The sequence below is a fragment of the Hemiscyllium ocellatum genome, chromosome 48 (assembly GCF_020745735.1).
Source record: "Hemiscyllium ocellatum isolate sHemOce1 chromosome 48, sHemOce1.pat.X.cur, whole genome shotgun sequence".
Lineage (NCBI taxonomy): Eukaryota > Metazoa > Chordata > Chondrichthyes > Orectolobiformes > Hemiscylliidae > Hemiscyllium > Hemiscyllium ocellatum.
In genome coordinates, this window is record NC_083448.1 from 16,300,481 (window position 1) to 16,324,906 (window position 24,426).

General features: G+C 42.5%; 1 protein-coding gene across 9 annotated transcripts in view; it reads left to right on the forward strand.

Moving 5' to 3' along the window:
• The first annotated feature begins 799 nt into the window (after positions 1–799).
• The window catches only part of LOC132836999 (AP2-associated protein kinase 1-like), a 128,229-nt gene continuing 104,602 nt past the window's right edge, over positions 800–24,426 (forward strand). For all 9 annotated transcript variants that reach the window (XM_060856619.1, XM_060856621.1, XM_060856618.1 and 6 more), the window contains exons 1-2: positions 800–1,448; positions 22,891–23,009. In XM_060856619.1, coding sequence (XP_060712602.1) covers positions 1,244–1,448; positions 22,891–23,009 — 324 coding nt within the window. In that variant the 5' untranslated portion in view covers positions 800–1,243. The remainder of the gene's footprint in view (positions 1,449–22,890; positions 23,010–24,426) is intronic.

Consider the following 24,426-nt stretch of genomic DNA (forward strand, 5'->3'; position numbering starts at 1 on the left):
TTGTTCTCTTCGATTCACTTGTCTTCAGGGGTGTTCGGTCGCACAACCCATTTAACAGAGGCACCCGTACTATTTTTAAATCAACACATCGAGTGTAAATCATTTTCTTCCGAGACAAAGCCCATTTTGGTTTAAATTACATTCAGAACTGCTGTTGGTTTTTAAACACAAGTGAACACGTTCTCTCCCCATCACCCATGTACTTTTTTTGGCTCAGGTGAATAAGTCAACTCCCCCCCCCATGTCTTCACAAACCCAGATGCATATTTTTATTTATTTTTTTCGCTGTTCAAGAAGCGCTCTTCCAAATGAAGAGTTTCTATCCCCGTCACTCAAACAGCCGTACTATTTTTACATCGATTCACCACCCACTGAGTTTTACAACTCAGTCATTTAACACGCCGAACCCGTATGCACACTCAAGATAGGTGTAGGACTCACAGATTCAATTTCTTACGTTTATAATTTAAACAAGTGCTAACTCTGACCTGCCGCTGAGGGGGGGGGGGGGGAAACCGTCGACGCCCGGCAACGGACAACCGGCAATGCACGCCGGGAATTGAAGTCCCCGCGCTGGAAACCGGATGTCGCGCGCTGTGACGCCCTCTGGGATCTGTAGTCCACCCGCCAGCCTCCTGCTCGCCCGACCCCCCCTTTATGAACTACAATCCCCGTCATGCCTTTTGTTCGTCGTGACCAGCATTCGTCCCACACACCTCCCCCATCCATGGCCAAAAAAAAATAATTTGACAGGATTCCGTCCGTGTCTGGTGTTTCCCACCCCCCCCCCAAACAACACGTCACAAAACAAACTCGCTTTGTGTCCTTTCTTCGGACTTTTAACCATGCGTGCGGAGGGGAACACGCGCGTCAAGCCGCGTTGTGTCCACCTTATTTCGGTCCGGCCTTCAGGTGGGGATTTGACTTGGAGAGAGTGAGCGCCGGTTGAGGGGTCCGCCCCGTTATTCCCTCCCCCGGCTCTTCCTTTCCACCCCCCTCACCATCCCTCCCCAACAACCCCATCCCCGTAACCGTCCCGGGTGGGCCCGGCTCGGCGGCGCGAGACAGGCCTGCTTTTAACTCTCGATCGGTCATCATTTCGTGCCCGATAGTTACCGTCACGCCGTCTTTTTTTTTATATATATCTCACACCACACACAACCGGCGTTATTTTTGTGTTGCCCGGCCGCGCGGGTTCGTGGCGGGCGGGATAAAAAAAAAAGCGGAGAGCGATCGCCGAGTGATGAAGAAATTCTTCGACTCCCGGCGGGAGGCGGCGGGCTCGGGTTCGGGAGGCGGCGGCGGCGGCGGAGGAGGAGGCGGTGGCGGTGGCGGCGGCGGCGGCAGCAGCGGCGGGAGCGGCGGCTTGTGCCCCGGCAGCGGCTTCATCGGCCGGGTGTTCAGTGTGGGCCGGCAGCAGGTCACCGTGGAGGAGGTGGTGGCTGAAGGTGAGTTGCGGCCCTGACACACACACACACACACACACACCCCCCCCCCAGCCATCCCATTCTCACTGACACTGCAATCCCAACCTAACTCATCCCCACAGTTTCAGATCCTGCCGTCCCAATGTTCCTGATCCTGCCATTCCCCGCATTTCCCAGTGTTAGCCGATCCCGCGATTTCAAAATTACTGATCCAGCAATCCCAGTGCTGATCCAGCAATCCATCCCAACAGTACGCACCCAGCCATTTCAACATCCATTCCCACTCCTACTGATCCAGCAATCCCAATATTACAGATCCATCCATTCCCACTCTTACTGATCCAGCAATCCCAGTGCTGATCCAGCAATCCATCCCAACAGTACGCACCCAGCCATTTCAACATCCATTCCCACTCCTACTGATCCAGCAATCCCAATATTACAGATCCATCCATTCCCACTCTTACTGATCCAGCAATCCCAGTGCTGATCCAGCAATCCATCCCAACAGTACGCACCCAGCCATTTCAACATCCATTCCCACTCCTACTGATCCAGCAATCCCAATATTACAGATCCATCCATTCCCACTCTTACTGATCCAGCAATCCCAATATTACAGATCCATCCATTTCAACATCCATTCCCACTCTTACTGATCCAGCAATCCCAATATTACAGATCCAGTCATTTCAACATCCATTCCCACTCTTACTGATCCAGCAATCCCAATATTACAGATCCAGTCATTTCAACATCCATTCCCACTCTTACTGCTCCAGCAATCCCAATATTACAGATCCAGTCATTTCAACATCCATTCCCACTCCTGCTGATCCAGCAATACCAATATTACAGATCCAGTCATTTCAACATCCATTCCCACTCTTACTGTTCCAGCAATCCCAATATTACAGATCCAGTCATTTCAACATCCACTCCCACTCCTACTGATCCAGCAATCCCAATGCCGGTCCAGCCATATCCATCCCAATATTACAGATCCCGCCATTCCCACTCCTACTGATCCAGCAATTCTCCTGTTTGTCCAGCCATTTCAACATCCACCGTTCTCACATTTACTGATCCATCAACCCGACTGCTGCTCCAGCCATCCCAACATTTTGCCATTTCAAAATGAGTGATCCAGCATTCCCGCTTATTAATCCAGCAAATGCTGCTGTTGCTAGTCCAGCAACCCCAACATTATAGATCCTGCCATTTCAGCACCAGTGATCTAGCATTCCCACTGTTACTGATCCGACAATCTCACCTTTGCTGATCCAGCAAATGCTGCTGTTGCTGGTCCAGCAATCCTAACATTATGGATCCTGCCACTTCAACATCAGTGATCCAATATTCCCACTGTTACTGATCCTGCAATCCCACCTTTGCAGATACAGCAATTTCAGCATCAGTTATCCATCGGTTCAAAATTAGTCATCATGCAAGTATAACATGCATTATCTTACATTCCTATTATTCATATCCAGCAATCTCACTTTATTGATCCAACAATATCAAGATTGCAGGTCAACAACAACAGCAGTATTTCTGATCCTGCAATCCCGCTATTACAGATCCTGGAATCTCACTGTTACAGATTCTGGAATTTCAACATTAATGATGCAGCATTTTTGCTGTTGGAGATCTCAAAAATACCACAATTGCTGCTCCTGTAACCCTACCTACCGTTAATGATTTTACAATCCCACTATTGACGATTCAGCAATCACAGTATTCTTGATCCTGTAATCCTGCGATTACTGATCCTGCAATCCTAATATTTCTAATGCTACATTCTCATAATTACTACATATTCAATAGTCTCAATGTTACATCCTGCATTTTCACTAATTATGATCCAGCAATCCCACTTTTATATATCCTGAAATTTCAACAGTACAGATCCTGCAATTTCAGCATTACTGATCAAGCAATCTCAACGTTACTGATTCAGCAGTTTCAAAATTAATGATGTGCCCATCCCAACTCTGTTCTCTCAATATTATGTATCCAGCATTCTCATGATGGAGCGAGCACTCCCAGTATCACTGATTGTGCAATTTTGATAATGATCTAGCAATGCTAATGTTCATGATCTTGTAATTTCAACAAAACAGACACTGCAGTTTCAAAATTAATGATGTGCCAATCCCAACACTGTTATCTCAACATTGTGTCATACATTCTCGATAATGATCAAACGCTCCTAATATTACTGATTCTGCACTTGTAAGCGTGATGATCCAGCAATGCCCATTTCCTGCATTTCTGTTATCATTGACCTGATATTTCTGAAACTGCTGATTTACGTTCCCAATATTATTGATCTTGAAATTCCCAGTTTTGAGCTTGAATTCCCATCTTACTGATCCTGCAGTCCGAAAACAATATTTTAAATCTCAGTTTTACTGATGCTACAATTCCAGTAATAGTGATCCAGAAATGTCAGAACTCATCCAGCAATTCCAATATTAATGATCCTATAACCCAACACTATTATTGATCAAACAATCCCACTGTTATTAAACAGCAATCTGAAGTTTACTGACCCAATGATCCCAATGAACTGGACATCTCCTAAATGGTCCCAAAATTGCTTTATCAATTGATCATTTTATCGAGAGTAAAGCAATATCAAGAGTAATATTGTTATGACTTCTGGAGAATAATGAGTAATTATGGATGTACCGTAGTTTATGAGTAATATTATTGTACTTTTGATCACATTTATACATTGACTGCAGGTCTCAGCCAGCAATGCAGCAATTCCAATAATCCAAGTAATATTACAAATAACATAGCAGCTATTGGATCTATAATTAACACAATTAGGATTGCTTGATTGTGGCAGTCAGCTCACTGACTATCAGCATTAATTAGATTTCTTGTTCTCTCAGTCATATTTCTGCTGAGCTTTGAAGAGTAACGTAATCCTGTTGTGTCTACAGGTGGCTGGATGGCTGACTTGTGTTGCATGTGATGCCAACAGCACAGTTTCAATTCTCACACTGGTTGAGGTCACCATGAAAGTCTCACCTTCTCAAGCTTGCCCCTTACCTGAGGCATGGTGACCCTCAAGTTAAGCCACCACCAGATTTCTCTCTCCAAGGTGAGAGCAGCCCTGCTGGGACATTGGCTACTTTACCTTTTCTCACCGATAATCAACAAACTGCTCGATCTCAGCAATAATCTCAAAATGCTCCATCAGTGTTAGTGGGTTACTGAATACTGGAGAACTATTTAGTTTGCTTGCTCAGTCATCCTGAAATTTGGAAATCACTAACACTTGGTGTGTATTAACGGCACTGGAATTGCTGGATCAGTAATGCTGCAGTAGGATTCCTGCTGTCTCGTGCCTTGTTGATGTGGTGATGGTCGTGTCAGTTGTATGACCGTTTTGGAAGACTGGGGAGCAGATTTACCATATTCTCAACAAACATCTCAATAATAGCACCTTCTAGTAAAGTATTTAGAGAGCATATTCCCTCCTCAGTGAGTCATGTTTTATTTTAATTTGCAAATAACAATGCTGAATTTGGGGTGAGTTGAGCATTGTGAACAGATCCTTTTGAGAAATGGAAGTACTTAAATTTATGTAACGTCTTTTTAACCTTTCAAAACTTTCCAATATACATCTCAGCCTTTACAAGTGCACGGACAGTTTTTAAAAGTACAGCAACTAATTTGCATTTGGCAAGTTCCCTCAAAGCATCGTGTGATGATGATCAGATCATATGTTTTAATATGGTTACCTGAGTGGTCAATATTGTCCAGAACACTGCAGACAACAGCCTTCGTCTTGCTTGAAATAGTGCTTTGGATCGATTATCTTCACTGAAGAGGTTAGACATTAATCTATAACTGCACCTGTTGTGTCAATCCAGTTTTTATGTTCATGTCCCTCAACTTGGACTTGAACCTACCACCTTTTCACTCAAAGTCCAGACTACCCAATGAGTTTAGGGTGACACCTTTCTGTAATCAAGCAATGAGATTCATAGCACAGTATGTTTCTGTCTTCAACAGAAATTTTCTGTTCATGAATCTTTTTCCTTGAACAAAATTATGTTTGTCATCAAAAATGCATGGTTCTGTTAACTCTTACAAATTGCCTGTCAGTCAGTTGGTATTTTGCAATGTTAAAAAACAGCCGTGAGACAAGCTGTTTGGACTTGTTCACTCCATGGCTGTGTGCTTGACTTGTAAGTCATGCTGGTTTGTGTGGATCCAGAGCAAAGGTGAAAAACTTCCTCTGCATGAACTTCTCTGAGCTCAGACCCATGAGCAACAATGACCAGAATGGTGAACAAGCTGCATACTGTCTTGATCAGTGATAGGCTTTAACATGATGCATGATGAAGAATAGATAAGGGATATTTTATTCAAAAACTATCTCTTTGTCTTCCAAAATTGAATTTACAATTGGAATCCAGTTTCATAATTTGACTCAATAACAGTTTATCAAAATTGACAAAAATTGCAAACCAGCTGTATTTTGATAGTGATTGTGGCTGATTTATCAGAGCCATTTAGAATGTTTCAGAAGTGATTATAAGTCATTAGCATTACAAGCCCTGCCATTTCCCTAGGCCATGTTTCCTGACAATGGCCTCACTAAGTATGACCAGATTTGTATTCATTGCAATTCGTATTTTGGCTGACAGTGGTACAGGAGGAACCCATTTGTCCCTCATGGTTTCCATGGGGTGTCTTCCGCCAAGTTTGTTGTATTTTTACGCCAGCCCAAACAGCTTCCATCCTGTAACAAAAACAGAGATTACTGGAAAATCTCAACAGGTCTGGCGGCATCTGTGGAGAGAAATCAGAGTTAGGCTTGCAGTCCAGTGACCCTTCATCACAACACTCATTCCGTAGTGGTCATTGCTTGTACGCTGCATGTGATGCTAATTCCCAGAGGATGTTTATGATCCATACAGTCACATTCATTTTCAGACAAATCTCCAAATCTATTTTTGATGCTCAGATTTCACTTGCACCACAAACTCAATTCAGTGTTTTTTTTCCCCCAAAGCTCCTTTGTATCTTGTCCCTCTCAGTATTTTTGGTCGGGGAGTATACAAAGTAGTTTGAATGGTATCAGAAAATCTGTTTTACATTTACACGTACACATTTCCACTAAAGTCAAGAGGAAATGTTGAAAGCCACAAAGGATTGAAGAGTCACCAGGAAGTCACATTGGGAGGAAGGAATGACACTGGAAAAAATATTTTCTGATTAACCAATCATTAAGATTTGCCCACTGTGGAATTTATTTTTATTTTCAGTGTTGCTTTTTAATCAGTTGTGTCAAGTTGAATGCAGTAAGACAAGAAATAGTGGGAATGCTCAAAATTTGGAATTGGATTGACATATTTTGCGAACCCAGATATCCAGCTACCCAGGAATTGGTTTACTCAGTGTGGGTTTGTTCTTTCCCAAAAGGGGACGCAGTTCATTCTCAGAGAATAAGGTGGCATGGTGACTCAGTGGTTAGCACTGTTGCTTCACAGCGCCAGGGACCCGGGTTCACTTCTAACCTCGGGCGACTGCCTGTGTGGAGTTGACACATTGTCCCCGTGTCTGCATGGGTTACATCTGGGTGCTCTGGTTTCCTCCCTCAATCCACAGAAATACAGATTAGGTGAAATGGCCATGCTAAATTGCCCATAGTGCTCAAGGATATGTAGTTTAGGTGCATTAGTCAGGGGTAAATATAGGATAGGGGAATAGGTCTGGGTGGTGAGGGTTAGTGGGGATTTGTTGCGCCGAAGGGCCTGTTTCCACACTGTCGGAATTCTAATTGTAATTTAGAAGAAGAAGAATCCATATTATTGTACAGGTTATGGGTCAGAGTTTTCTAGGTTTGACTGTTATTTGAATGATCTGATGACACTCAGCTCAATGGCTACATTTACAGGTTGAAATCTTCTTCCAGAATTTGAGATCTCAGAGACACCCCAGTGTAGTACTTAGTGAGTGCTGCACTACAGGAAGTGGTTCCTTCAAAATTTCAGCTCACAGCTTAAAATGTGGGAGATCTATTCAGATGGCCAGGAAAAACTCCATGTTACTACTTGTAAAAGATGTGGCAATTTGAGGATCTGGAGAAGATTCACCTATTACAGAACCATAACAAATAGATGAACTGTCAATTGAGAACACAAAATAGCAGGGGCAGCTATTCAAAAAGATTAGTCTATCCTGGAGATGTGCATGACATTATATAAACATGTAGGCAAAAGTGAGGACTGCAGGTGCAGGAAACCAGAGTTTAGATTCGAGTGGTGCTGGAAAAGCACAGCAAGTCAGGCAGCATCTGAGGAGCAGGAAAATCAATGTTTCAGGCAAAAGCCCTTCCTGATGAAATGCCAATTTTCCTGTTTCTTGGATGCTGCCTGACCTGCTGTGCTTTTTCAGCAACACTCTAATCTAAATTATATAAACACGTGTCTTTTTAGAATTGTCTCGTGTTTACATTCTAGGTCTGAACGGTTCTTGTAGTACAGTGGTGGTGCTATTACCTCGGAACTAGGAGGCCCAGGTTTCAAGTCCCATCTGCTCTGCAGATGTGCAAAGGCATCTCTGAACATGGGAATTCAAATACAATTTTTCCCAACACGGTCTGTCAGCATTTGAAAGAGAGACAGGTCATTGATTTGTTTCAGTGATCGATTGATGGTTTGAATTTGTCTGGGAGTGTATTGCATTATGTTGAACAAATGCATAGTTGCTAAAGAGAATTCAGTTACCTCAGCTTTGTGACGTTTTGATTCAGTAGTAGTGTCAGCCTTTGGGAACTTCTTTGTGATCTGAAGGAGATGGTAATGGGCTGAAATCCTTATCCAGAGCACGACAAAAAAAGCTAACACTCCTATTGCAGTAACTGAGAGAGTACTGCACTGTTGAAGGTGCTATCTTTGAGATGGCAATCCCCATCTGCCTCCTTAAATAAAATATCTCACAATGCTATGGTGGAGAGAAGGAGCAGCAATTTCCTTGGCCTCTATTTATCCGTTAGAGACAAAAAAAACTGCAGATATTGGAATCCAAGGTAGGCAAGCAGGAGGCTGGAAGCACACAACCAGCCAGGCAGCATCCAAGATGGTAAAGTCAATGTTTTGGGTGGAACTCTTCCCCTGAAGAAGGGTTACGCCTGAAATGTTGACTTCTCCCCCTCCTGATGTCGCCTGGCTTGCTGTGTTCTTCCAGCCTCCTGCTTGTCTCCCACTATTTATCCTTTAACCAGCCATAATCAATTTCAATATTGAATTTGGATAGAAATGGTGTGGAGGAATAGAGGGAAAAGGCAGGTGATTGGTGATTGGGAGTAGAACTGGTGCAGACACGAAGGCCTGTAAGGGCTCCTTCTGAGCTGTAACAGTTCTGTGACTCTAAGGTTATCTGTTGATGAGGGTATTACAGTTTGAGGGAACAAGCTTTCCATGCAAGACTTCTCAGAGGCCTTAGGGAGCAAAGTACATTTTGATGCCCTGAGTTTGTGAAATGTGCAGTATGAGTAACAGGTTTTGTCTTTTGAATTTTATTAAAGCACATAGTTTGAGACTTCATTTTCAGTGATGATGATAAGTTCCAATTAATTATGCGTCTGATGGTACATTCATAGTTCTGATGTCCTTTGAGACATCAGCAGTGATGATGAGTATTTTTCAGATGTGTCTTGATTAAGATGGACTTTTAATTAAAGTTATTTCTTGGCTTGGCTTCTTCAATGTTGAACAGAGATACTGATGTGCACGAAGATTACCTGCATCAATGGTTTTCATCATCTTCTCAAAGAAGCCAAGTGAAAGAAAAGATTTTAACATGGATAGCTGCAGAAGTGTTTGCAGTCCATTTCCCATTGTTCTTGGCTCATCTTTCCACTTAACATTTTTCAGTCCTTTTCATTGCTCCTCTTGAAAGCTTTTATGGTTAAAATCAATATGATTTGTCATGTTGGCGGCACCCAAATGGAAGCATTTGATTGTTATCTTCAGTTGAAATGACCAGGAACTTTCAACCACCAACCTCCAAAAACCACCGAGAGTGAATGAACCATTGCTCCTGTCTTGTATGTGCTGCACATATCAAGTGAGTAGGTTTGTCAATCCAGTGTTGCTTCGTATTGAGAAACCGGAGGAAGCTGGCAACGATGAGGCATGACTGACCAGATGCTGGAGGCTAAAAGACAACAGATATAAAACCACAAGACAGATATCAATGAAGCACCATCTTTGAGACATTGGTAGGTGGACAGGGGAGCTAGATCTCTTGCTATGGCTCACCTAGTGAATCTGAATCAGAAGATGGAAACAGTTTATATAAAATATCTGATGCTTGTTGAGGTGATAGGTTAGTAGTATTGTTTTGCGATGGAAGTTACTTGTTTGAGTTTGTAGTGTGTACAGAAACACTTCGCTATTTCTAGTGATGTATAAAATGAGTAGATGCCCCTCCAGATCCTTGACTTTGGATGTCACCTAAACTTTGGGGCTTCAGTCGGACATTGTTTGAGTGGACCCTTGTTAAAGTCTTCCAGTGGAAAATAACAGCAGTGTGCTCTGTTGTTGGGGGAGGATAAAGAAAGAAACCAAATAGATGGAGAAGATCAATATTGAGATAATTTCCGTCCTTCAAGAATATTACACTCAGCTGCAGACGTGTGAAACATTACCCAGTGCAGAGGTGGCTGTTTCACCAAACCAAAGCTTTTGAGGTTGGACAACCAAATCAGGAAACAAATTTGTAGAAATTTGGATGGAAATTCTTTTCATGATCAATGGCATGCGGGATCACCGATGGGGTCGGGATTTATGTTGTTAATTGTCCTCAAGAAGATGGTGGCAAATAGCTGCTTTCTGTGCAGTTTAGGCACATGCACAATGCTGTTTGCCAGGGATTGCAATAACTTGGCCCAACAACAGGATTATAGTTCCAAGGTAGAGAGGTGTAAGACTTGAAGGGAAATTTGTAGTTTTTTTGTCTCACTGCATGTCTGCTGTTATTGGTCCATATGCTTGGAACGCACAATTGAGTTGCTTGGCAGCTTAATAAGTTGCTGAAAATTCATCTTTTTGATGGTATACACCTACTGCCCCTGTGAAGGGAATGAATGTTGAATGTAGTGAATGAGGTGCCAATAAGATGAGCTGCTTCGTCTGAATTGCTTATAAGCTTTTTGAGTGCTGTTGGAGGTGTACTTATCGAGGACACCTGACTTGTGCCTAACAGATGGTGGGCAGGCTTTGGGGAGTCAGGATATGAGTTATTCCTAGCCTTCAACCTAACTTTGTGTGAATCTCACTGATTCAACTTCTCCTGATCAGTGTTCAGCCCAGGAGGTTGGTGAATGGATGATTGTTTGTTATCTTCATGCACAAAGTTCAAAAGTGCTGATTTTGCAGAGCAACACATTTTCTTTGTCCAGGCAATCGTTGTTCATTCTAAAACAGAAATGGGCTAAATATTATGTACCCCATGGTCATAAATTTGGAATCATATGTTATCAGAGTGTCTCTCATTAGGGAGAATAGCATCTGCCTTACGTACCTTTGGCCATAGCTTTCTCTTTTTATGAAGAAACAGATGGACTTGTAACATGGCAGTGCTTCAAATGTTGTTATTCTGTGTCAAAAAAGCAATACTGAGCAGTTGACACCATGAATTAATGGCTCTGATTAAACTTGCCAGATTTATACTGTATCTGTATGAATGACTTGTCCTCCACCATCCTTGGTGATGTTTCAGTTGACCTCGAGGTTCAAGTATCCTGGGTTAGACACTAGGGAAGGGAGACTGATGCATGTGATGGACAAGCTGCATTTTAAAACATTTGAAGGGTTGCATTTTTTTTCCAAGTTGATGAGGTAAAACAACCGGGAATAACCTACTTGAACAGGATGTCATTCTGCAATAAAAACAAAAGTGAAATTGTTCCATAATATCGAGGCTTAAAGAGATTGTGAAACTCTTCTTCCTGTAGCAGTGACAGTCATATCACCAAGCAGCTCTAATTAGTTCTTGAAATGCAGACACCGTCAAGATGAAATCAATGTCTCAGACATTGCCCATGTTTCAGCTTTGTTATCCGCTGATTGAAAGAGATCTGTATTGAGCACGCTGCACACTAAGTTCATGTTGTCAGACAAGCCATTATTAATTGCTTCGAAGAGGCCAGTTGTTTTGTTGCCAGGAGAAATGGTGAGGTGATTAACAGCCTACTGCTTTATGTGCCTTACACACTGCTGGTTTCACAGGTCACTTCCCTGCTCACTGTTGAAAATGATGCATGGGACCACTCCAAGGAGGGAACATTCATAATAGAGTAGGATGATCAGCAGAAACTGAAGCTAATTGAATTAATTCTTTCTCTTGACTTTGTCATTCCCAAAAGCCGATCGCTTTGTCCTTCCCTGTGGAAAAGTTCAGTTCTGCTGCCGTCCAGCCCCCAACCCCCGACATGTTCTTAATTTCCATTAGTAATAGTTTCCATGTGAAACATATTGGATTCCCTGCAACAGAACTTCAAGGTTAAGAAGCTGACAAAACCGGGTTCTGCAGATCTACAGCGATTAAGAATCATTACTCACGCCATCAGTGCCCATAGCCAAAGGATCATAAGCTGTCATGTCTGCCACCTCCAGCCAGATGCCTCTCGCAGGCACACATTCCTCTCACCTCCCTGTCAGCATTTCATCGTGACTCTCAACTCTACTTTCAATCCACAGATCTGCCAGGCCTGCTGAGTTTCTCCATTTGCTGTTTTTGTTTCAGATCTTCAGCATCCACAATTCTGTTTTATTATTGCAATTGTTGGACTGGGGCGTGGCTTATAGCATCCAACTCCTGTAGCATCCTGCATGATTTTTCAGCACACGCACAGAAAATTGAAACACAACATCCTAACCGTCCGGAGCATTTACTTCAGTGTGGGAAACTGATCTCTGCCTCAATTAATTCTGCTTTTTGTTTTCCTGCAACATCATCACTCTACATCTTATACAGTGCATGGTATTCCACCACCAACTTGGATTACAACACCAAAGATATTTTTTTCTTTATTCTTTCATGGGATGTGAACGTTGCTGAGAAGTCCAGCATTTGTTGTCGATCTCCAATTGTCCTTGAACTGAGGGACTTGCTCGACTGTTTTAAAAGAACAAAAGTGGCATTAGGTTGAAGCAGGGCGAAAGTGAGGACTACAGATGCTGGAGATCAGAGTCAAGATTAGAACAGTGCTGGAAAAGCACAGCAGGTCAGGCAGCATCCGAGAAGCAGGAAAATTGAGGTTTTCGGCAGGAGTCCTTCTTCATTCCTGCTGAAGGGCTCTTGCCAGAAATGTTGATTTTCCTGCTCCTTGGATGCTGCCAGACCTGCTGTGCTTTTCCAGCACCACTCTAATCTTGATTAGGTTGAAGCAGACAGGATGGGCTGAATGGCCTTTTTCTGCACCAAAATACTGATATGAATTTGTGATTTCAGAGAACAGTTGAGAGTCAAACACGTTGCTGTGTGTGTGCAAGCCAAAATGGCAAAGGCTGACACAGTTCTGTCCCAAAATAACATTAGGAAACCAGATGATAGAACAAGGATGATAATTTCATGATTACCATTACTGAGAGGAGTTTTCAATTCAAGGTTATTTTTAGATCCACATTGAACTTAAATTCTAGAAGCTGCTGTGCTGAAGTTTGCATCCATGTCCCCAGAGTATGAGTCTGGGCCTTTTCATCATTGGTTCAGGGACTATGCCAATATGGTCCCCTCATCAAGTTGCTTCATGACCTTGCATACAAGCATGAAGACTGGACGCAAACAGGATGTAGAAATCCAAAGTACTTTTTCTGCCTTGGTCCAGATGATTGTATAGCATTCTGTTGCTGAGATTAAGTACTTTTCGTTGAGAACCTGGTCTTGTTCACTTTATCTTCTGGCATTGCTTCACTGTCTCTGTCTCTGTCTCTTGGTGAATGTGTCCACCAATGAAAATAATATGCAAAAAAATAGTGAGTCGCTCTCTAAATTTCTTGATACTGTGATCTGTCTCAAGGTGTGATTCTTCACCCTTGTTAAAGACAGCCTTTTCTGCGCTGGAGGAAATGAATTCAGGAGGTTTAGATACGTTGTGGATGGAATCTGTGCAGTGACTCTACGTTTTCTACGTTCTATTCATAAACTGCCTCAGGTCTGCTCTTGCAGAGTGGCAACTGTTTGAGCCTGGTGACTCGTTGCTGGCACCAGTGGGATTTACAATTCCTGGGAAGGAGTTTAAGAAAGCAGATTCTTGGCATGCTGTTGTAATTATGTTTCAGGAAATGGGTTTTTAAAATTCCTCATTATCGAGATATGTAAACATGATAAAGGCTGAGTTTCTATCAAAGTTAAGCTGGGGATCGACAATGACAAAAAAAACACAGTTATAGAGATTTGTTTAGCAGTTTATGTAGATCATCAAGTCACATTTTCCTTCTGCATATATCCAGATGCTGTGAAAGGACCTGTTCACAACTGAAACCACTGATGACACATAAATGATATCTGATGCCTTGTGCTCTAGTTTCTGTTAGGAGGCTAGACAGTTAACTAACTGAACCCTATGCCCTGCAGCCTTCTGTACTGAGTGTTGAATCCTTGCTCCTGTCTTGAGGCAAACAATGATGCCCCTTGGCCATCATGTTTTATCAGAACTGTCTCTCCTCCTAAGCTGCTCATTGTTGAACATGCTGGTCAATGATGCAACTGTACACTCAGGAAGTTAAAGGATGAAATTGGCATTGGTTCTTGGAAAGGAAAACTCTGAGACTGCGGTGGGAAGGGAGTCTGGCCACAAGGGAAGTAATCAGTGTTCACCTTGAGAAGAGAAACTGACAGACTGTGAGTCACATCGCAAGTCAAGGGTGTAAGTTGTAATGCAAGTTGAGGGTTAAAAAAAACTGTTCAAATTCTCAGTTCCTTAACTATGCAATGATGAATTTGCAATGTCCTTAACATGCAGCGATGTTTGTTGCTCATACCCTGTATGGCAGGTAATTTACCCATAGAAAGATTCTCTTGCTACTGCCTGCTTTAATTGGACTTCACTGTGGTTCATTGCTTTTGGTCATATTTTCCTGGCTGTATTTCATGTAAAGTTAAACCCTCAAGGTTCTATGTGACAATTAATATTCTATGCACCTGGATGAGGTTTCCTTTTAATCACTTGCTTTCCAGGTTCGGTGCCTTGGTTTCAGTCACGCTTCCTTCTCCATCATCGCTTTTTACACTCTGAAATGAATCTTTTCTTTGCTACCTTGTAAGCATTTTTAAAATAACGTTTTTGTATTGTGGACTGGGAACCAAAATTAAAGGTGATTCACTGATTTAGCACATACATTGTCAGGTGCGTGCAGAATCTCTGCAGCCTCATTAACACTCTGCATTGGTCCCCTGTAACATCATTTGACTATGTATAGGCCTAAGCTGAATTGCTGCTGAAACGCTCACCCAGTCTTTTGTTACACTGAAGCTTGGCGATACTAACATGTTCCTGTCCACCACACCAACCTCCCTACCCATGAATTTAAGATTATCTGAAACCCTGCCCATTTCCCAATACTGGCCAAGTCCCCTTCACCTAATTCCAGATTTTTTAGTTTTGTAGCTTAAAATCCTCATTTTTTTTTTATTTTGCTCAATTCGGTATTTGCTCCAAAGTCGTTTGAACATTTGCAAAGATGTTGAATGCGGCTTAGAAATAGAAATTGCATGTGGAATTAACTTTGTAATTGAGGAGATGGTGAAAGGGATTTGCTTGTGCGTGTGCCGGTGTGTTGTACTGAGATGGTATAATAACTCTTTGTTTTTGTTTGTATATTGTGGCTAATACCTGATGTGATTGGAACAAGGTCAGCGAGATGAACCTCACAGAATCTGAGTTTCTTGACTGGGGTTGTTGACCTGTTCCAATCAGGGAGCCCTGGCTGACAGATAAGAACATCAGTGTCAGGGGGCTCTGTTCACTCTCGGAGCCAGCTCTAAGCTAGCTGGATCAGTGTCAAGAGCTCTCCAAGTGTAAATAAGGGTGACTTGGTGACTGGCTACTGGCCTCTGTGGAGTTATTTCACCTGATATGGCTGATCTACATTGGCTATTCATTCCATATAACCTCAACTGAATGAAAGCTAACGGCCAGGTCGGACAGAGCACCAAGACCTTATCAAAGATGCACTGATGATGTCACCTAGTGGGGCGACGAAACGTTTGCAGAAAAACAAACCCGCTCAGTGAACAAATCCACAACTGCATCCACAACCCGAGCTGTAAATCTTCTCAAGAACTCTAAGAGAACTGTCTGTCTCGTATGTATGTGATTTCATTCAGCTCTCCAACTGTGTGCTCCTTCAGGTCTGGCTTCTTCTCCATCTCCATCTCCGGAATGCCCACCCTGAGCCCTTTTCCCCTTTTTCTCCTCTTCACTCCAATAAAACCTGCTTTTTCTTTTTTCCTTTTATAGCTTTGTGTCAAAATTAGTTTGATCCTATCGCTGTGAAGTGCTTTGAGATGATTTGCTCCCTAAGTGCAACTTGCTTTTGCATATTCTGTTGTGCAGACCTCTCTGATAGTTGCCTCACTGCTATGCCCTGTCGTCTGGTTGATGAAGGCAAGAAACCAGACTGCTGAAGAAGCTTTTGCTTTTAAGACGATTTCTTGTGTTAACACTGTGTTATGGGTGTAACATGCAAGTGATTTCATGTGAATTGTTTCAAGGACTGTTTGGAGACTTAGTGATTATCAAATTCATACAGAGCTCAGGCCTATTTTGTTTTGAATTACAATTAAGGCATGACACATTTCAGTAATACTATTTTAACACCATTTTATAATGAAGGAAGTATTTTGTTTTCTAAATTCCATCCCTATTCATTGTGTTTACTGCTGTCTTTGCACAGTAGAACTTGAAAACTTGAATTGTAAATTAATTCACAATTTCGAACAAGAATTTATTGAAATACAGAAAGTCAATGCTATGAGTCATAAAATCAAAGAGGTCGACAGCACAGTAAAAGGCCCTTTGGCCCATCGACTCTATGACAGTCAAAAACAAGTTCCTAACTATTCAATCCCGTTTTCCAGCAAAATACCAACCACTGGTCTTTCAAGAAGCCCGCATCTCATATGATTTATTGGCCACATGTAGATATTGGGGATTAGTGCAACACAATCCCACAACCATTATCCCAGGCCCCTCCCTCTAATATCACCTCCATCAGATTGGAACTCCAAATGGAATTTGTTGGGTTTTTTTGGACTTTGTATCGTAAAGCTAAAACTTGGCGGATGATCATCGTATCCACATATCTTTCTTCTGACATGTAGGATATCTTCTCTTCGAGAGTTATAAAAGCTAAAGCACAGGAAGTAGTTCAGCCCATTTTATCCCAGAGCTAGCCATCGGCTTTTGTTGTTTATAAAAGAAACTGGAATTAATATCCAGATCCACCAATTAAACAAAATTGAGTTGTAATAGCCCCTGAAGGGGAATATGCTCATTCTCTAGTTGGGACAAAGAATCAAGTTACGGTCAGTCTGTGGAAGGGAATGTGTGCTTCTGCTGTACGGAGGATAGTGGGTAAACCTCTTGGAAGATAAACAGGCTCTGACGTCCTCCTTTGCAAGATGCATACTTAGTATAACAACACCCCACTCCATAGCTTCAGTATAAAATCCATGCTGACATTGCAGTTGTCCACCAAGGCATTGCTGAACCCTCAGTTCCTGCTTTGTGAGTGAAATGATAAACTGAGGCCCCGTCTGACCTCTTGGGTCAATGTACAAGATCTCTCAGCACTATTGAACAACAGGAGACCCCCTGGTTTCCTGACCCAAAGCTGAAAAGCGAAGAGAAGATCTGATCATTGATTTTGGACTTTGCTGTGTTTATATTGCTTAGTCAGTGACAACTGTGACCACGCTTCAGAAATACCTGTTTGACTGGAAGGTTGTTTGCCACAAGCTAAGGACATGAAGGACATTTCGTGAGTTCAAATATTTATATCTTTCCTATTCATGTATTCAGTCAATTTTCATCATTTTTTCAGACTGCTTGTGGAAAATCGTGGGCTTTTCAATGAATTTTCACCAGGTCAGTTATTTGACTCCTGACAGGATCTTTGGTAAGACGCTGTTAGGCATTCTTTCGTCATCGAACCCTGAGCACCTTGTGACTGTCGTTCATTTGTTTGGCTGAAAGTGACGAGGGATAGCAGTGTTACTGACGAAAGGATAAACACCAGCTTCTTTTTTGGAAAATATTGATTAGTTCTTACTTCTCGTCTGTTGGTGAGTTTCAGCCCATAACTGAGTGTAATTGCTGGGCGGTTGTATGTTGAAACTGTTCATCATAGGACAATAGATGCAGCATTCACTGCAGTTGTGCAGTGCTATTTCACTGGGCTAGCATTTCTTTGCAACTTACAAAACCTCACCATTTGCATTGTTACTGCACTAGATTAGGTCTGTGTTGGTTTGATTCAACTCTGCCTAGCTAAGACAAAATGATTGAATACTTTTATCTAACTGGTTGGTGTCCTGCAAGGAATGCTTGTCTTGTTGGTATTAACAGGCACATGTTGCTGTTAGTATGAAAAGTTGTTTGACAGTGCTTGTTCTGCATGTGATACCAAAGCAGCTACAGATTGATGAGTAGCCAGTCTAAATTCTGATTCAACTCTTCCTGGAGCAGTGAGTCAGCATTGCAACCTCTTAGCATTTTGTAGAACTGGCTGAACACACTGGTGTGACGTGGTGACACTGAATCACTGTATCTCGCCATTCTGCCCAACCTTACAGGTTTCAGCTATAGTTTGTTACAATACCAATCATTTAACTAGCGCAGTATGTCACTTGGTCATTGTAGCTTTGTTTGACAACGAGCCAATTGGAGCAAACTAAGGAAGAACTATAGGAAGGTCTGAGAGAATTAAATATTTGTTGAGGTCATGTTCAGAAAAATAGTCACGCCCAGCAATGTTCCAGTGCAGAAAATTGTTTTGGAATGAGTGCGCAGCTTTATTTTCCCTCCTCTTTGCTGGCTGATAAAGAATTTCAGAGCCATCCCAAAGTGCTCCTTTTGTGACTGACATTGAAAATACAACACCAGTATGAGGCAACCATGAAGCAAGTTGTGGTGCATGGTCTTTCAGCTTTCTTTCATTCACAGAATTGTATCACATTGGACTGGCGTATCATTACTAACCAGGCAGTTGTTGTCTTGAGGTTCTTTCTGGCAGAGGTCACAGAATCATTGAGCAGTTGCAGTGCAGAATTAAACTCTTTGACCCATTGTTTCTTTACCACCCTTCTTCTGGAGCTAATCCCACTCCCACCTTTTCCCAGTAACCTTCCAAATGTTTTCTCTTTCAGTAATCATCCAACTCCATTTGGACAGTCCTGACCGAATCTGCCTCCACAACATTCTCAGACAGTTCCTAACCACTCACTGTCTAAACACATTTTGTTTCAAGTCACCACTGGCTTTTTAGGAAATTCATAGCACATCCAAAAGAAAATGAAAAGTTCTGATTCTGAACATGGGCCAGGGTGGGCTAGGCAATTTAAAACACAAAACAATTATTTGGCCTAAGATTGCAATGTGAATGAGATGCAATGTTTTCTCGTTTCTTACTTCAAGTCAGTTTTGTGTTGGAGCCCTGCAGACAGATCAGTTTGGAGACAGTGATATTGATTCCACAGTTGAGGACTGACAAATAGTAGTTGCCCAGCTAAAATAGGTCAGTGACTCACACTGTGCAAACTCATGTTTTACGGAGTCCATAGCACTAGGTTTTTATGGTGCATTTTGTTAAGTGGGAAATCTATACAGTGCAGATCAAGGCTATTTGGCACATTAGAGTCTGAGCTGACACTCCAAAGAGCATCCCACCCAGACACTACCCATCCCCATTGCTCTGCCTTTGCCATGGCTAACCCATCTAGCCTGCACACCCCTGGACAGAATGGAGCAATGCAGCATGGGCAGTCCACCTAACTTGCACATCTTTGAACTGTAGGAGGAAACCCACGCAGACATGGAGATAATGTGCAAACTCTACACAGGCATTTGCCTGATGGTGGAATCGAACCTGGTTCCCTATCGCCATGTGGCAGCAGAGCGAACCATTGAGCCACCATGCCACCCAGTGCAATCAACAGAGGCCTAGGGAGCCACCTTGTGTTCAGTGTCATTGTCTTCAGTGATTTTCTTTTTTAGCTGTGTTTATGGATATTGTGCTGAAAGTATAAACATGAGGTATAAAAGCCAGATGCACCTCATCTCCACCTCACCACTATGTTCCCATATCTTTGTCTCCAAAACACAAGTGACCTGGTTCTTGAACCTACTCACGAGCTGAGCATCAACAGCCATCAGGGTCAAGAGGTCGAACAATATGCAACCTTCCATTCTCAAAGACTAAGCCCTTATCTTGAGGTTCCAGATTCTCCAGTTGCGTAAGATTGGAGGACCAATGTGAGAAAATTGAAATTTGCTACCATTCTATATGCTGTACCATCCCAGTTAATTGAAGAAAGCAAAGCTGAAGTGACCTTTATGTGTAGAAGATTTAATCATGTTCCTTGCCGAGTTCAAGCATCCTGTATGCTCTTGCCACTTGTCCTGAAGTGATGCTCGTGCTGTTGCCTCCCTGGCAGGGAGCACTGCCTGGTTATTCAGAGCAGCCTGTCATTTGGCAGAACAAATTGCTGCCTGCTGTCAATGCCGCCCTTGTGATTCATTGTGCCAGTTTGAATTTGGCATCCGTACAGCTTTTGCCACTGATCCAGGCTAATGTTGGAAGCAGCATCTGTGGTGTTGTCTGATCTGAATCTGACTGCGTAGAGGATTGGTGCTGGGAATTGTAGTGGGAAATGTCATTGGAAATAAACAGGTTCTGCAACAGACCTTGAGCCCATACATGTTTGTGAGGTTGATGCCTTTATTCTAAAAGCAATTTCTGACGTTTAACACATTGACATGCCTTGAATGAAAAAAAAACAAATAACTTGCTTTATATAGTGCTTTTCAGAACAAAAAGCAATTTACAGTGAAATGAACTTCTTTGTTTGACCACAGTTGTAGTGGAAATGCTCGTGTGATCATGTGCCCAGTACTTACAAGTGAGTGAGCAGGCATGGTGCAGATGGTTGGAGCTACAGTCAGTTACCTAGTCCAAGGAGTAGATTAGATTAGATTGCTTACAGTGTGGAAACAGGCCCTTCGGTCCAACAAGTCCACACTGACTCGCTGAAGCGCAACCCACCCAGACCCATTCCCCCACATCTAACACTACGGGCAATTTATCATGCCTAATTCACCTAACTTGCACGTTTTTGGACTGTGGGAGGAAACCCATGCAGACACTGGGAGAATGTGCAAACTCCATACAGACAGTCGCCTGAGGTAGGAATTGAACACAGGTCTCTGGCGCTGTGAGGCAACAGTGCTTACCACTGAGCCACCGTGGAGTTTGTTTAGGGAGAACTTGCTGCAAGTGCTGTATAGGTTTGTCCAACTGGGGTAAGGAAGGGATGGTAGGGTGAAGGAACCTTGGGTGACAAGGGATGTGGAACATCTAGTCAAAAGGAAGCAGGAAGATTACTTAATGTTGAGAAGGCAAGGATCAACAGGGCTCTAGAGGGTTACAAGGTAGAGAGGAAGGAGCTGAAGAATGAACTGAGGAGAGCGAGGAGGTCGCATGAAAAAGCTTTAGCAGGTAAGATTAAGGAAAACATCTTACACGAACATAAGGAAGAAGGGAATGGCCAGAGTGTGATAGGGTTAATCAGGGATAGTGGAGGGAACCTGTGCCTGGAGTTGGAGGAGGTAGGGGAGGTACTTAATGAATACTTTGCCTCAGTATTCACTTCTGCCTGGAACCTTGGCATTTGTGAGGACAGCGTGAAATAGGCTGATGTGCTCGAACAGGTTGATGTTAACAAGGAAGATGTGCTGAAAATGTTCAAAAATATAAGGATAGATCAATCCTCTGGGCCAGACGGGATGTACCTAAGATTACTGCAGGAAGTAAGGGAAGAGATTGCTGCACATTTGGCAATGATCTTTGCGCCCTCCCTGTCTGTTGGAGTACTGCCAGATGATTGGTGAGTAGAAAATGTTATTCCTTTGTTGAAAAAAGGGAATAGGGATAACGCTGGGAAATACAGACTAGTCTGTTTAACATCTGTTGTGGATAAATTATTACGAGAGGATTCTGCAAAACAGAATTTATGATAACTTGGAAAATAATTGTTTGGTTAGAGATAGTCAATATGGCTTTGAGAGAAGCAAGTCATGTTACACAAGCCTTATGGAAATATTTGAGCCTGTGTCAAAGCATATTGACGATGGTAGTGTAGTGGATGATGTCTGCACGGACTTTATCAAGGCATTTGATGAGGTTCGCCGTTGTAGGCTCATTCAGAAAGTAGTGAGGTGTGGGATATGGGGAAATTTGGCTATCTGGATACAGAACTGGCTGACCTGTAGAAGACAGAGAGTGATGGTAGATGGAAAGTATTCAGCCTGGTAGCAGGATGGTTAGTGCACAATGGTGGTTCAGCAAAACTATGGCTAGTGGCTTCCACTGGTTTCACCCAGGTTTTAAGACATTCTTCTATTTGGACAAGTTGATGGGGCTTTGACTTGGTGTGCAGTATGTAGACTTGTTGCACACAGGATGGGCAGTCTTTCATAGGGTGTCATTCAATTCATCCACGCTGACCAAGTAGTAATCATATTTCCAAAATATTTTCTACTTTCAACCTTTGGATGCTGAAGCATAAAGATTGGGAGTAGGAGTAGGCCACTCAGCCCCTCGAGGTTTTCCGATCATTCAGTAAGATGAGGCTTAATCTGATGACCTCATATCCTCACCATAATCTTTCACCACCAGACCTGTCAAGAATCTATCTGGCTGTGTTTAAAAGTATTTGACAGCACTCTGCCATTACTTGGCACCTTGAAAATCATAACCCTCAGGATGTTGAAATAACCAGAAACTGAACTAGACTGGCCATATAAGTACAGTGACTTTCTGACCAGGGCAGAGGTTGGTAATTCTCTTGTGTATTCTCCCTTCATGACTCCTCAAAGCTTGTCCACCATTGACAAGCAGAACTGAGGAGTGTGATGAATTTCTGACTATTTGCTTGGATGGGCACATCTTCAAAAACCCTCGAGTAGTTCGACACCATCCAAAACAAAGCAAGTTGCTGAATTGGCTCTCCATCTAACCCCTTCAATATTCATTCCCTCCAGCAGGCAAAGTATTTTCAGAATCAAGAAGGTTAGGTGGAATGACAAATTTTTGAGGGTATTGAAAACTGAGTCTTGATGAGAAATTGTCATCGTGTCAGCAATGCCCCATTTGTGACAGTGTTGGAGGACTTGTTGTAATGATGTTTCTGTTCATTTGTTTCCCAGGTGGTTTTGCGATCGTGTTCCTTGTGAAAACTCATAATGGGGTGAAAAGTGCACTGAAGAGGATGTATGTCAACAATGAACATGATTTGCAGGTCTGCAAGCGAGAGATCCAGATCATGGTGAGTTGCAAATGTTTTGACTATGTGGAACTTGACTTTTTAAAATGGCTGCCTACAATTTGCATTTTCACTGAAGGGATGGGCTCAATTAGAAGTCAGGTTGGGCAACCATAGAGGGACTGAGGAGGTAACCTGATACTCAGGTTGGCAGGTCAAAAGACCTGCCTTGCAGATTTGGCTGTGCCCAGCGTATGAAAATTAGGAAGAAATATTGGAATGTCCTTTCAGTTCTCCCCCACCAATCTCCACCTTGACATGCACCCACCTTCTACATCTGTGCCAATTGGTGCCATCCAACTCATCCCAAAGGCTTTTGAGTAGCCTTGTGCCCCTTAATGCTGACCTGTGTCTCTCTGCTCTGGCATCTACTATCCAAACTGACGTCGTCTCCGCCATGAGAGTCCTGGGAATTGGAATCTCTCATTGAGCAATCTATTCATAGAAATCATCAAACAAAGAAAAAGAAAAGTAGTTTTTTTTCGCATTTCAGAATTTCTTCCAAATATTTCAGGGGATGCACTTTTAAATGCCTTTGACATTTTCAAACACTCCCTTTGACAGGTGCTCATGAAGGTTTTGACCGTTGATTTTGATAGTTCACTTGAGACCTTCCAATGATCTTGGCACTAAGAAGTTCATGCTCTTTTTTGTACACATTGATGCCAACTTGGAACAATCCCACGAAACAGGTTACTTCATATTTCCCTTCCTTAACTGGTGATGTTGCATTTACAAGTTTACAGACTGCAGGAATCTTTCGAGGAACTTAGCTTCTTTCTACTGACTTCCTTCAAAACTTGGGGATGCAACTGATCTGGTTCAGGGGAGTCATCAACCTTCAGTTGAACTAAGCTGTCAAGAATTCCCTCCTTATGAGTATTTGTTTTGTTTTGTTTCGTTGCTCAGTTTTACAAGTTCCTTAGGCACCTCATGTTTCTGGTTGGGGTTCTGCATCTTCCTGCATGAAGATGAACCTAAAGAAACTGTTCAGTTTTGCCACCATTTCTGTATTCGCCACTGTAAGTTCTTCTCTCTCCACTTTAATGATCCCACATTTGCCGAGCTTGTCTTTTCCATTTTACACCACAAAAGATGCTTTTACAGTCTGCCTTCATAACTTTTGCTGGCTTGCACTCATAATCTCTTTTCTCTTTCTTGGTCATTCTTTGCTGTGTTTTACATTGCTCTCAGTCCTCAGGCTTATCTTTGATCTTTCTGGCATCCTTATAAGCCAAATCCTTTGATCTCATGCAGTTTTGAACTATTTTTGTTTGCCATCCTTGATTTACCTTTTCAATTAGACTTTCATGTCTCACAAGAATGTATGTTTGTTGCAGACCATTTATTACTTCTAATACCAATCATTGCCAGTCGAAAGATCAATACCATTGTCCTAGAAGATGATAGGGCTACTGTG